The 15,660-nt window shown below is 40.6% G+C and overlaps 1 protein-coding gene across 5 annotated transcripts in view; it reads right to left on the reverse strand.

Annotated features, from left to right (window-relative positions):
- The window catches only part of arhgef1b (Rho guanine nucleotide exchange factor (GEF) 1b), a 38,028-nt gene extending 22,683 nt beyond the window's left edge, over positions 1-15,345 (reverse strand). For 2 of the 5 annotated variants that reach the window (XM_027001102.2, XM_027001100.2), the window contains exons 1-6: positions 15,204-15,345; positions 15,025-15,105; positions 7,273-7,337; positions 2,475-2,552; positions 2,243-2,356; positions 190-288 (exon numbers count right to left, since the gene is read on the reverse strand). In XM_027001102.2, coding sequence (XP_026856903.2) covers positions 190-288; positions 2,243-2,356; positions 2,475-2,552; positions 7,273-7,299 — 318 coding nt within the window. In that variant the 5' untranslated portion in view covers positions 7,300-7,337; positions 15,025-15,105; positions 15,204-15,345. Of the gene's footprint in view, positions 1-189; positions 289-2,242; positions 2,357-2,474; positions 2,553-7,272; positions 7,338-9,152; positions 9,250-15,024; positions 15,106-15,203 lie in introns of those variants that run through there. The other 3 variants (XM_027001104.2, XM_027001101.2, XM_027001103.2) reach the window with 3 other exon arrangements.
- Positions 15,346-15,660: the final 315 nt, after the last annotated feature.

Raw genomic sequence — 15,660 nt, forward strand, 5'->3', positions numbered from 1 at the left:
GAAAGAAATCGACAGCAGGAGCCAGGTCACATACTGAAACAGAAACGAGAGAACAGAAGACTGGAAAATTTAGGAAAAGACAAACAGTGTGACAGACAAACTAAAGTGACAAACTGTCTAAAATGACCAGACATGACAAGTAATTTAAACAGTAAACAGGCAGGTCAGTCATCTGCATGCACCACTCACTGCTCCTTTGTCCAAGAAGTTGTTGTAGAACTCCAAAAACTGCTTCTTGGTCTCTTTGGCAGTGAGGTTCCTGATGATTTCAGCATGCAGGTAGCACAACTGTGAATTCCGAGAGAGACAGTCCAATGAATGGACAGACAGATAAATTACAAAATAATACTTGTATCATTTTTCAAACAAGTGTTTTGCAGAAAGATTGATGTCCCTTTTCCACAGTAGCTGAACAGTTCACCTTTCACAAGAATGGCTAGAGCCAAAAGATTCCTAAAGCTTAGAAGCTCCATGCTCCAGTGGAACACAGGTACTGAAGATGTCCCAAAACCACTCCCACAACCTTGTTCCACCTACCACCCTGCTCACCCTACCATAGTACCAAGGTTTCAGGGGTCTGACAGTAGACCAATGAAACCTGATCACAACTAAGGTGAAAGGGCTGCAGTTAGGGTGAAGGATGCCTGTAGTTCCAAGCTTTTGGTGTCGCCAACAATTACGTAAATCCACCCTACCCGCCATAAAAAAGGGAAAATGCAGACATGTGCAGTTCAGCTTATCAACCATAAGAGGGCATAAGCCAATTCATTAGAAAATGCGAGCTACTCTATGGAATCAGGTTCTGAGATTGCATCAATCAACTGATCTCTCCGCTACTTTTTTCATAATCACTGAAGGGGGCCTGCAAGGTTTTAAAGTTCAAAAGTTAATTTAGTCCCCCCCCCCCATCCTCTATTCAGTAAACCACTTCTCTGAGTCTTCTGTTCACTGTTCAGTGGCTTTCCAACAGTTTACCCTGGTTAACCTGATTAACCAACTAGGTTGAGGTAATTACATAGCTGGAGGTTAAAGCACATTTCATATGAAAAATACAAATTTAATAAAGTGCAAGTCCACAAAAGGTTACAGTGTGTTCGGGAAGTACACAGATGTCAAGGGTGTGTTCTGCTCAGGGAGTACAGAGATGTCAAGGGTGTGTTCTGTTCAGGGAGTACAGTTCACGGATTACAGTTCAGGGAGTTGAGGGTGTGTTGGATTCAGGGAATAATACCTGTGAAGGGTCACACTGGCTGCATACAAAATAAAGACAGAGAGGCTCATGCTTCATAACTTATCTTCTACAATAACCTATACCGTATAACAACTCATGCTCTATAATAACACAAACTCCGTAATAACGCATGCTCTATAATAACTCAATAAACCATGCTTTGCCCATGGATGACAATCCTGTTCAATTAAAACTTCAAATAGATAGTTGATTGCAAGTTGCAAGTTGAACCGCAAGTTGAAGACATTATGCTACTGCCACCTGCTGGTAGGGCCTTTGTTTACAGGTAAACCACCCTACTGCAAATATTCTCGCATGTCTTATGATATAATATACTCTTGAAAACCCAAATGCCATTATTAAAGGCTGCCACTGACCAGTATATTTTTAATTATTCATTCATGGTGGCAGTCCTTAGGATGGTGCTGAATCAATACAATACATAAAATCCTACTTCAAACATGTTAATAAACATGCCAAACTTACCTTCTAGATAAGAAATGATAAACTTACACACCTTATTGTAAAGAACATATTGACAGAATCGCAGATAACAAGCCAAATAAACTAATTAGCTAAATTAACTAGCTAAAGGCTTTACTGTGTCTCTGTTTAATACAGATGTGCTTTTCAGTGGTCCTCTTAACCAGATATAATGCTTAAAATCAGATAATAGAAAAAATTAACCTTCCACTATTGCCAATTTCACTGGACAAGCCCCTTCAAAAAAGAAATCAATGTCAATACAAAGATTATCCCATAATACAGTATTCTGCTACTATACTTTGTACAACTACATTGAGATCTCTTTCAAAAAGGTTTCGTATCAGCAGCTTTTAAGTCAGACAGAAAGGTGACATTATTGTGATATTTATAAGAGATTGGGCTTGAGACTCAAAAAGGGAACTAAAACTGTATGTTTATCAAAAGCATCACAGAACACACAGGCATATTCATGCATGCATACTCCTGCACACACACACACACACACACACACACACACACACTTACCACAGGAGCACAGTCAAACTGCAGTATGACGTGATGTAGGAACACCAGCAGATGGGTGGGTCTGGCCTTCAACAGCTCCATGCTGGTAAAGTGAATACACTGATCATCAATCGTCTGAAACAGTCAAAGAGTGGCGGAGCACTAGGAGTCAACAATGATAGGTCGTCTTTTTGCTGACCAACAAGAAGTGTATATAAACAGTCTCAGTGCATTAAGCAGGACAGTGGCTCACCGGGTCCAGGTCATTTTCAAAGTCCTCATCCTCTGCTCCTATTATGTTCTTAACCATATGAGCTCCTGCCGGCCCCCACTGTGTGTGAGAGAGAGAGGAAGTGAGACAGAGAAAGAGAGAGGGAGTGAGAGAGAAGCTCACTAAACTCCACCATGTTTGTCTGCTTAAAACAATAACTTAATTATCTATTATAGTAATGTGGTTTTTACATTATTATTTATTAGTGTGTTTTTATGTTAATATTACTTATTTCCATATGCTTATTTCTGTATTTTATTATTTTTTTTATTTTATTGTGCTTTGGCAACATTTTTCTTCATCAAGCCAATAAGGATTAAATAAATTGAGACTGAGAGAGAAAATGCAAGAGAGAGCAAGTGCAAGAGCAAGACAGAGAGAGAATGAACGAGAGAACGTTAGAGAGAGAGAGAGAGAGAGAGAGAGAGAGAGAGAGTGGAAGAGTGAGAGTAAGAAAGTGAAATTTTGGCTTAATACAGCTTAAAGTGCCTAGAAACGTGTTTTCCAAACTGTCCTGAAGAACAAAGGCTGAATGCTTCATATACATTTTTCCACATCATTTTCACATACATTTGTGATTCTAAGCCAGGCCTTATTTGTGTTGCACATGGATAATTCAGAGAGCTTTAAACAGACATTGAGGTTATGTCTAATGAGGTTTAAACTAAACTAAGATTTGTGACCAGACCGTTGCTCATGGTCACATTGTTTAGTGGTCTTGTAGGCTGTTGTTAAGAAGAGAATGGAGCGCCCTCATGTCACATACTCGTTTCCAAACTTTACCCAGTCGTCTTCATCTGTGAACCTACTCTGGCTCAGGGTTATAGGTCAGAGGCCTGACTCCCTCTCAATATCCACCCTGAGCAAACACATTATCATCCTGATTACAATTACAATTCTGTAATTAAGATTTTTTGCCTATTTGCATCTGTTTACAAAACTAAGTAAAACAAAAAATTGGTTTAAATTGGCTATTGATCCGAACCTTTACATATGAATAAGGACAAGAATGAATAATCCTGCTATGAACTGGCTAAGTCACATAAAGGCTTTCTAATTTTAATTCATAACTTGTGCACCAAGTTCTAGATTTCCAAGAAAGATTTAGACTGTAAATTTTAACTGTAAATGTGGATTAAAGACAGCCACAAGACAAGACAGCCTTCCTCTATTAAACAAGACTGCTGTGAGTTCAGTACACAAAAGCTTAATGCTGGTCTCTAATCATCAGCTGATTCATCAAATCCCTGTTGTGTCACAAAGTTCCAAATAGTGTCCAGGGAAAATCCTTAACATTCCAAAAGAAAGATTCAAGAACAAGAAATATTGGATTTCTGGATTTGACAAGTTTCAGAGTGTAAACAGCCTGGCATTCCTGACAACTTGAAGGACAAACTAGATACGTAAACCTAAATCTAGATAAACTGATAAACCTACACTAGATGAACTAGATAAATTATACTCGATAAACTTGATAGCTCCCCTCGAAGCTCCTGAAAAAGCAACCAAGATTTAAATGGATTTCATATTTTGTAAATATAACTGAAATAACAAATTGTTTTTCTTTTCCTGTCAAAGCAATTCAACATTGATTCCAACACCGTAAATTCTCCAAGAACTCCAATATCCTATCTATGAAATCCACTGACAAGTATAATTTGAAACACATTCATCAAACAGTTCTTGAGACACTTGGTAATTTTTAACAGACAGGTGTTTTAAGCAAATCAGCTAAAGGAAAGGCATTTTATGGTCATGTCTGGTTCCAATTTTACAGTTCTTGACTTAAAAGGGTGGTGCATTTGATTGGCATTGTAGTCTATTTAAACTAAGCCTGACTGTCTTTACCCAAAATCCTTAACACATGAGAAACTGACATGGATCTGGAGCATAATTTCTAGAACACCTCCAGAAATGTCACTGGAATACTGTGAAGTATTTTATGAATTAATTTCATTATAAAACTTCAGCATAAAAACATTTCAAAACACATTGTTAGTTTTGTTTTTCAAGCTGAAGTTTTATCATAAAAAGTCTACCAGATTCTGCAAGCTAACAGGCCAAACTATGCAATTACTTGTTTGGGGTAAAGAACAGGGACTTTGTGCAGCAGATTCAGGACTTCAAGATGAAGTTGAACACTTTGAGGTTGAATACTTTCCACTAGGATCATCCTAAATAATTCTTAAATTCAGAAAACAAGCCCAGATGCTGAATCTTATACATTTCAAAAAATGTCAAGTTGGCTCAATCCATGACACAGGTAGAAGACAGTTACAGCTGTTCTATTGACATTTTATGAACAAAAAGATTGGAAAATCAAGTTTGTTGTCCTTACCAAGAAAGCCATTCTAACTATTTCAAAATTTGACTACAAACTGTAAATCCACTGGCTTTTTAATTGATAAGTCTAACAACAAAACTATGAGGCTTATTATCAACAGACATATACTGCATGTTATACAAGAGTTACAATACAAGTAATCAGACTGAATAAGAGAAACGCTAAACGTGCTTTAATTACATGCAACTATTTATACTACTGATATGCTTGCAACTTTTTTTGCCAGAGAATGTGTTAATTTAACTAGGTAATAAATAACATACTATTTATGATGGAAATGTTTTTTTGGTGGAGTAAATTGGAAATACTGAAAACTTTTGTTTTACACAAGGTTTTGTGGTTTGTTTATTTATTTAAACTATTTAATAAAACTAATAAAACACTTATCACATAGTATTGTTATTTAGAATACATTATTCAGAACAGTATATTCATGTTCATTTGCTTAATTTCACTGATAAAAAGTGTTTTAATGTTTACAGCTGTTATGCTGTTCCGTCACTCCAGTAGGTAAATAAACTCTAGGGAAGACAGTGTCCATCACTGGGGCCTCTCCCCTTTCTGTGGGCCAATCTTATGCCCTTAATCCTAACCCTCATCCTAATCCCTAACTATAACCCTAATCCTGAGCCTTTAAAATGACTGATCTAGGAAAAAAATAAAGAAACCTAAAATGTCATATTGTCACAAATTAGCCTGTACTGAGCCTGAGTAAACATAATACTATAATACTATAGGATTAACATGATTTTTCTCCCAAATTCTAATTTCTCTGGCAGACAACATCACAGAATGTTTCTGCAAAGCAGTTAAAAGATGCTGTTCAGCCATTACCTAGTGGTAAAGAGTAGTGTGCCATCACAGGTGCCTCTCTCACTGTGTTTATGGCTGTACCATTCCTGGGAGGACTGTCTGGTAAGATGAGTGATTCATGGATCTCTGAGGGACAGTCCACCAAGGGGCAAGGAGATTAGGTTGTGGAACATTATGGCTCACAGCACAGAGACTAAGTCAAGAGCCAGCTGTGTGAGAGGTGCGGCCCCCGCTCTTCCGGCTGTCAAGGCACATTCCTGAATTTATTGTGTGTCAACATGTGCTTAAACATGGACAGACGTCACGCTTCGGCAGGTGTGTGCATTTCAAAGACAGGGATATAACTGTTATCTGTTATGAAGCCATTGGCAGAAATCATAAAAATGCCAATGGAATGCCCTGCACACATGGTAAGAACTGGAGATAAAGTATCAACAATTACTGAACAGGGAGAATACTAAATGTACCTCATGGTTGGTGAACAGAGAGAGTACTATTGTGCCTCTGGGTAGGTGAACAGACAGAGTACTAATGTTCCTCGAACTTAGTTAACAGGGAGAGTACTTATGTGCCTTGGAGTTGTTGAACAAAGAGAGTACTGATGTGCCTTGGGGTTGGTGAATAGAGTGAGTACTAATGTGCATCGGGGTTGGTGAACAGAGAGAGTGCTAATGTGCCATGGTGTTGGTGAACAGAGACAGTGCTAATGTGCCATGGTGTTGGTGAACAGGGAAAGTGCTCATGTGCCATGGTGTTGGTGAACAGGGAAAGTGCTCATGTGCCATGGTGTTGGTGAACAGGGAAAGTGCTCATGTGCCATGGTGTTGGTGAACAGGGAAAGTGCTCATGTGCCATGGTGTTGGTGAACAGGAAGAGTGCTAATGTACCATGGTGTTGGTGAACAGGAAGAGAGCTAATGTGCCATGGTGTTGGTGAACAGAGAGAATGCTAATGTGCCATGGTGTTGGTGAACAGAGAGAATGCTAATGTGCCATGGTGTTGGTGAACAGAGAGAATGCTAATGTACCATGGTGTTGGTGAACAGGGAGAGTGCTAATGTGTCTCAGGAGGTGCCACCGTTCTGCCTTCAGTTATGCTTAAAACTAGAAGGTTTTCTCTTATCACGGTTCCTTTCTTTCTTCATATATGATAATCATTTCCTGTTTTTTTTTTTATACATATCCTGAAGCACACATCGGTTGCTGATCTTAATATTACACACAATCTTCATACAGCTCCTGTACTGACACATAGCACTTTGATCAAATGTCTAATTCCATTTCTAATCCTGATACTAGAGAGATAAACCAGACTCAAGACAAAGTGAAATCTAATCATTTAACATGTCCGTAAGCCGATACGACTAACCACAGATTTGGAATAAGCTTCTATTTTAAAAAATCATTATGGTGGCCAAGTTTCTCCAGAGGTTTAAAATTAATTGTAAATACATAGATGGTCTTTGTTATGCACTACTATTGCACAAACGTGTGTTCTGCAAATGGAAGTATTGTGACTTTATCTAAATCTAATATCAACAATAAGCAAGAAAACATTATTGACTGCAGCTACAAGACATCAACTTTGCACTAATAATAATAAAAACCCCTCCAGTATCCTCACCCCATCATGGGCGTCTTCGCAATCCATGCTGTTTTGGGTGAAGCCAATGTGCGTCAATCAAGTTCCTGTAAAGGCATCAAATGGACATAAAAGGGGTTAAAACATTCCCACTTTAACAAAAACCAGCTAAACCAGTGGTGCTATCAATACTGGTGGAGCTATCTAGAGCCGTGGAGCAGTCTCTCTCTCACAGGTATGCCAGCACACATCTAGGGAGAAAACGTTGGGCTCTAGGACAGAGATGAACAATCAACAACAGATCGAACAGTAACGATAGGCCAGAGTAAGATAATGAACACAAAGCTTAGTATTGCTAAGTCATCAGAGCCATGGGTCTCAGCAGAAAAGGACTTCACTTGCTGCAAAGCTGTTTTTAACATGCTCTTTGGCTTCAGCTGTGACCTGTTTACTGATACAACAGAACATCACGTACTGGAAAAATTCAATGTTAGACAGGTAGAACTTCTAGTAGGACCATTTAGTTCATATCAAAATATCAACATCCAATAACAGCTACATAAACAAATAAAAATATAAACAAATAGCAAAAACATTACTTATGTAATTTTGCACCTAGCATGATTATAACATATTGCAATATACGTTTAGTTGGTTTTTGAAATGGGTCAAAAACAACTGGTCAAGTTCTTGGGTTCTTTCCCTTTCACTGCCATAACCTAGTCATTTCTAGATAATATCATATTACCGGGCTAGAGCATCATAACGAGAAGCGAATATAACTGCTCAGTTGCACTTTGCATCAAGGGAAAAATCCCATTAGAGGGATCACAGTTACGCTACTATTGTAGCCTTACACATCACCAGCTTAAATCAGTGTTTCTGTTTCTGCCTTGAGAAATTAAATGTTCATTTGATATGTCAAGGGATCACAGCTGGAAAAGGACAACTGTTGAACTAGCTCTCTGCTGCGCACTAGGAGAGTACAATAGAACTGCGAGAGCGACAGCAGCTGGTAAACTTCTGCGCGTACTGTACTCCTCGAAACCTTCTCTGCAGCTGCCTGACGCAGTCTTTACAGTGCTTTACAGTGAGAAACAGTGATTGCACAGGCCAGTGATCACTAATGGCAGTGTGTTTATCACACACTTTAATCAGTCCCCTAGCCCTGTCTCTAGGGACCCCAAGTCCACACTGTACACTCAGGACTGCCTCTACAGATGCCTGAGTGGGGGCGGGAGCATGGAAGAGAGGGAAGAGAGAGAGAGAGAGAGAGAGAGAGAGTGACAGCAAGTGAGAGAATGGGAGCAAGACAGAGTCAGAGAATGAAAGTGAGAGAGCGCAAAAGAGAGGGGAAATGGGTGTAATTTCCGATCTGTCATTTCCTGTCGATCTGTCGGCAAAAGCTTTGTCCACACTGGCAAAAGACAAAAGACACAAGCACACATGACAGATCTAACCAGATGAAATGCCCTGAAGGTTGTGATAGGTTTGATGACATACATGGTCAATAGCACCCAGAGTGAACTCAGATGTTGTAATTTAAGGGTTTGGGGTGGGGGTGATGCAGCAAGTGTTCCATCTACCTCCAGTTATGCTAATCTTTGTCACCGAGAGGAAGCTATACCACAAACACCACAAAAGGGAGCCAATGTGAACAGAAACTTCAAATTAACTCAATATGGGAGAACTACTGTGACACGATAAAAAGGAACAATGAGAAAGTCTTGAGAATACCAATAAGTTAAACCTAGATCAAGAGAGAGGGAGAAACCATGTTCTTAAAAAAAACTATAATCACAAACAAGAAATAAGAGTTAAACAAACATGAAGGATTCGAAGAGAATGGAGCTTACTCAAGCTGAAAAAATGAGCAACTTCATCTCAGCGTTAATAGGTGACAATACAGAGACTCAACTCACTTTCTCTTTGCCCCAGCTCTCCTTCCATGAGGTAATGAGCATGATATACAAAAGTTCAGTTTGTGCCAAAGCTGCGGCAGAAGCCGGTGAGACACAGCAGGCTGTGGCGTGGCACACAGCTGCAGTACGGGCTGAGCAGGCGGCCAGAGGGGAGCACAACAGTGAGGATTGCTCAGAAGAGCCAAGAGGCTTATGGGTAATGGAGTCAATGGAGTCAAGTCTTCCCCTTTAATAGGACAGCACGATGGTTCTTTGGTTCGGTCACCGTGGATTGTAAGGTATTTTAATACTGCAGAAGATAGAGATCAGGCCGTCTCTTACAGCTGGCCACACTAATGCGGATAAGACACAATTGTTAGGTAGTTGTGTGGGTGTGTGTGTGTGTGCGTGTGTGCGTGCCTGTGTGTTTGTGCACGTATGACAAAGCCAAAAAGGGAGTCTGTAAAAGGAAAAGACACAATGACTGAAAACAGTACTGATAGTAAAGTGTACTTGAGAATTAAAGAAAGAGACTCTTGGCCCAGGTGCACTCGTAAGTTGCACTCAGGATTTCAGCAATTTTAACATTATTTTATATCTAATATTTGCTGTAAAAAATGGATTTTTTTCTATTTGCAAAAGTTTATATTGGGATTTGCTCATATTAAAGTATATCTAACAAAATTATTTCATTTATAGCAGGGTTTAAGGAGGCAATATGGCTCAGAAAGCGCTGTGTATGGTGGTGTGTCTAAGGTCACTCTCCACTGCCCCATGCAGGCACTGCCTAGATTCTGATTGCCAGACTCCAAAGGCACACAAGTTGCTCACAATCATCCAACTATGCATTAAGTACAATATGGTTTCTATTTTGTCTCTTCAGTGCACTAGTTATCCAGTTCCTGAAGGCTCCAGACAAGTCCAATGATCTCTGCAGCGTATGCCATGAATTTCTACTCCTGCACACTTATACACCACATCCTGGCCTCAAATGTCATTAATCTGTCCAAATACATCAAGTACATTTGCGCAACATAAATATGGCAATATATAAGTAGACTTACCAAACTACGTCATTTGCAATTAGCGAAAGTATAAGATTGCACAATATAGCCAACATTAATTATCCGAGCAGATTAACGGCACTATGGTACCAACATATGCACATTAAGATCCAAGTGCAAGCAAAGCCTTTGTACTAATGCAACCAGTGCTAAATTTCACAAAGGATTCTACTCAGGAGTATACATAGTACACATCTGTTTTTGCAAAACTGTTAACACCCGGTGCTTTCGCTCCCAATCTCACAACACATTTCCTTGCAATGAGGCAAACCATAGATCATACTTTGACATTTATATTTTGATGGAGGCAGTATAATGTATGACATTTACATTCAGCACTAGCCTACGCAGGCTACTGTAACATTTACCACTAGCCCACGCAGGCTACTGTAACATTTACCACTAGCCCACGCAGGCTACTGTAACATTTACCATTTGCACACGCAGGCTACTGTAACATTTACCATTTGCACATGCAGGCTACTGTAACATTCAGCACTCATTCCACTGACTACACCTGATTCCTTCTGTTACAGAAATTGTAACAGAATTAATGAAAAAAAGTCAAATTAAAGTGATTTTTTCTTTTACTATTCCTATCTGAGCTTTCTCAATGTATAATCAACTGATGACTGTCCAAACTAATTTCCAATTTAATATATATTGTCATTATGTTTACAGTTTAGTTTTTGTCTGCATTTCAAATTCATTTGTACTTATTTAACATTTTAATAATTTAAAAATAAAATCTAAAATACAATAAACATAGAGAGTTATTGAACTCTTAATTACATCAGTGACCATCAGGAAAAAAATCAGTAATTGTAACACTATAATACCATTTATGTAAATAATTCTAACATATGCTAATATATGTAGCAACAATATCTGCGTATATATTGTCAGGACCATTTACTTAGACAATAGTAACAGTATTTACATATGTAATAGTAATAACACGGACGTACATTATGTAATACATACTTTATATAACTGGACTGCAAACAGAAGCGGCTTTTCATTTCTTCTGCAGTGCCTCCTCCGCATGACTGCCCTCTCTCTCAGCTGGCACTGTTACATCCTGCCATTAGCTACATTGCACCTTGTCTGGCTCCGAGAGTCTGGCTGGGATCTCGTCTCCAGCCCCTGCAGAAGACAGGCCAGGAGGGGCCTCCTGTTCGGTCAGCGTCCAGTTCTGCAGTGGAACTGTATGTCCTTTATCTTCAAGGGCTGTATGCACGCATTTCATATGGTGGCATAATCATCATGTAATAGTATATATACCCATCCACCATTGTATTAATCCATGAACGAGCACGTGACAGCAGTAACAGTAACAGTAATCAGTAACAGCAGCATTTTGGATGGTCGCGACAAAAACAATCCTGGAATGGGACGGCTCTCTTGAGAGACGGGCTGAGCTCACTCCAAAATTTGTAAATATGCCTGCATCAGTTAATGCAGCCTGGAAAACTAGTAATTTTTGCCAGCTTCCCTCTGATACTCAACACACCACCCTCTTTTTAAAAGCTTAGAAATTGAAGCAAATTATTATAAACCCTAGAACATTCCCTAGAAACTCAAGAAAGGATCTTTCAGGTTCACTGAGAAAAGGAGGGGTTATCACCATCCACACCCAAACCTTCAGCCCACTAAGCAGGGTCCCAAAGGTTTTGCCAGTCTATTGGAATGCCCAATACTTTTCCTGTTCCCTTTGGCTCCATACAAGAGCAAGCAGAGTCCGTCAGGAGCAGCCGGACAGAGCCCCAGCCACACAGAGAGCAGGATCTCCCACAGCCTCTCCAGCAAAAACAGGAGCCTGGAAGCCAGGCAGTAATTACACAGCCTGAAACACAGAGGTCTTTGACTGCACACAGACCTGGTCTGTGTGTTCGCCACACAGCCACACCTCACATTACACTGTATGTGCGTGTGCGCGTGTGTGTGTACATGCGTGTTCTTGGTGGTGACTTCTAGTGAATGGTCTTGTTGATGTCTGACCCATGTGTGTAGGAAAAACTGTGTGTAGAAAGAGAAAGTGTTTAAAAAAAGAGTGACAGACATGCAGTTCTGTGTTGAGCAGCAGAACATATTTTGCGGACAGCAGAAAGAGTTGAAGGCAGGATGTTTTGCAAGCATTACATCATGTCCCATTTCTGTCCAGTGGCAGAACTCTGGAGAGGCCAGGAGCAACAGGAAGCACAAGCATTCTGTCCAATCCACAGCTGCCACACAATTAGCCACACCCCCCACCAGTTGGGGACAAGCTGTGCTTGTTGCCCAAGGGCAATACAGCAGGCTGAGCCATCTGCCCCACTTCAACCTAGTGTCAAAACAGTGAGATAGCCAGGATACTTTCAGTGGCTTGTTTGTGCACTCTGTTTTGTAAAGCTCTGACCACACCCTCGCTGCACAGGTGACTGCACACACACAAACACACAGGCCCGCACACAGGCCCATGCACAGGCCCATGCACAGGATCACGCACAGCTCTAGCTGTTAAAGACAGCAGCAGAGCCTTTAAAACTAAGCCTCCGTCTTTTATCAGTCACCAAGTCACACTGCACTTTGAGATTAAATCAAACAGATCAAAACCGTGATGGAAAACACTTGAGTCTGCACTGACCTCCATAGCTTTTCAAATCCAGCATCACTAAAGCAACAAGCCCTTACTGTGGCAACATTTCTGAATTGGATTAAAAAAAGATTAAGGTCTTATATTCTATATATATAGGCAATTTAGTCTTTAAAAATTATGAGATAGTCTCACAAACCCACACGCAAACTTATATAAACAACACCTAAAGTAACTGCTGGACGATACAGAGAGACCCTATGTGTGTTAGGATTGTTGTACTGCTGTGTAAGCGAAGCCTGAACTGTGGCACAGGATCTATGTGCAGCTAGACTGGGGTCTTATGTATATTTGCCAAAAAGGAACACAGGCTTCCCCAGTGTCATGCACAAACGTGAACCCACTCCAAAGGTTATAGGCTAGCACACAGTTGGAGCAGGTCTGACATTCTAATATTGCAGTCACCTAGTTCTCCTGTGCTGAATAAGGAAACAACACTGTCTCTTGGAAGGTACTCCATCTGCTTTAAGTATGGAGTCCGTGAACAGCAGGACTCACTGAGCTGAGTCTCATGCCCAGGTCCCTTGGTGGCTCAGTGGTGGTCAATGCGGTGCATGGTGTGCAACACACACAGCTTGGCGAGTGACATCACAGTGAGCCACTCCTACATGGGCCCAGGAGCAGTCATCCACATTCACATGCACTTGCACAACTGCACTGGAAACTCAGTGGAACTCAGCAAGACATGCTCGCCAAACATGTTCCTTCTGAGGCCTTGGATATCACGGACAGTCATGTGCGGTTGTGCTTGCCTCTGAATGAAAGAAAGAAAAAGGACTTCAAAGCCTTGTGACTTAAAATAAATGCTTGATTTTGAATAGAATAGTGGGAAAAGCACAGGAGAAGTGCTGGATTCTGCGCCAGGCCCCCCACAGCTGAGTACAATGGAGGGTGGCCAATAACATGACCAGAGTTTCCACCATGGAAAAACAGGCAGTGTAGAACGAACCAAACTCCATCTGAATAACTACTGGAGGAGTCATTTGATGAGGATTTGAACTATGCCCACTGCTCCAGAAACACCTGTCCAAGCTGTGAACCCTGTCTCACACTGCACATACGTCCCATGTTGCAGCCTGGGGCTGGGTGCAATTACGCAGCATCCAGCCTGCAACCAAACGGACGTGTGCAAAAATGAGACCAAAAGGAGAGAGATCTTAGAACAAATGCATGCAAAACTGTGAGCCAGCGAGAAGAGATCGTAACGCATGTGTAGCATTTAAGAACGAAAAGAAAATATTACAACAAAAGAAGGAGTTGGTAGCTTTCGGCCAGACAAGACTGTACATGCCTCTGTATGTATGTATGTATGTGTGTGTGTGTGTGTGTGTGTGTGCGCGCGCGCACGCATGTCTGCGTGCATGTTTGGGTTTAAGTGACTGACTCAGGAAGAGATAAAAACTTGGAAGGAGGGAAGAAGAGGGTAGAAAAGGAGAAGCAGAACAGGAAAAGGAAATGTCACGGTCTCCCATTCACACACTTCAGATGGAGTCCACCCAAATGTCAACTTAAGGAGCACCTCCTCCAAACCCAAATCCCTGACCACTCATTTCATAGCAATCTAAACAATTGCACATTGACTCCAGACAATTACATTTCAATCAATCAGCAAATTTCTAAAGCTGCTGCCGTTTAGTACCTGAAGATTACCACTGCTGGAGAGAACCCGACTGTCTCTGCATGCCGTAACCAGCGAAAAGCAAAGTAAACCCAAGTTACAACGTTGTTTATGCTTTTTAAGCGAACACAGGTATCCATTTTTATTTCAATTAAGTAGTGCTTATTTCTGATATAAATCGGTCTCATAAAAACCTTGTAATATGGTAGTAATGTTTTGTTTGTCGCAACGATGTTATGTTCTTGTTATCTCGTGTTATTTACAAATAAACGGCACTGATCTCTCTCATCTGATAATTTCGTATCATATCTTGGTTACAAAAACACGACTGAGTTAGCAATAGTATTATGCCCATTGCCGATAAAAGATGGGAGCAGAAACACAGAAATACGCATCTTTTTAAAAGTACATTGTAGCTACATTCCTCTCGGCAATCGCTTGCTAACTGCTCCAGCTAAACAACCAAAGCCTTATGACAGCACATTAGTCTCGCAAAACAAAATGATAAAACTTAGCATTCTTAAAAACGGTACTTCATCTTATAGTGCATATTAAACTGTATGTTGATAAACTTACCTTAAGTTGTGAAACGAAGTGACAAACAGACGCCAATTTAGATGTACTTCTCGAAAGTTGTGGTAGATCTACGGAAAAACACTACGCGGAAGTCAAGAACGTTAACATGTGTCTACTTAGGAAAAGGCACTCGGATACTATCATTTCAAACATGCAGTAGTTTATTCCACCCAACTTACATGTAGTCTCTACTTTAAAATGTTCATAATTCCCCCTTTCTGATTTTTTTCCCCGAATATGTTTTGCAAACATAAACCTTCGGTACTCTTCCTGTTCGATTCGCACCAGGAGAGACTGACTATTCTGAAACCGAGAGCGCTTTGATCTGGCTAACTTAGTTCCGCAGTGTTACAAAAAATGCCTTCCCCTCCATTCAGAGACTAAGGTCAGACGACACACAGGCCCCTCGCTGGCTACCCGCGCGTCCAAGAGACCACGGCAGTGTGGAAGTCGTGTTAGTTTGTAACGTAAGTTTCTAGGATGGGGGTGTGTTATTATTATACGAATTTAACTGTGCTGGAGAAAGAAGAATAATAGACTATTTCCAGCAAACGGTGTGGGATGTGTGTAACCACCGTCATGTAGAAAATACGCTTTAATGGATCAGACTATTTTCATGACACACACACAGTCGAG

This window comes from Electrophorus electricus, chromosome 5, assembly GCF_013358815.1.
Source record: "Electrophorus electricus isolate fEleEle1 chromosome 5, fEleEle1.pri, whole genome shotgun sequence".
Taxonomy (NCBI): domain Eukaryota; kingdom Metazoa; phylum Chordata; class Actinopteri; order Gymnotiformes; family Gymnotidae; genus Electrophorus; species Electrophorus electricus.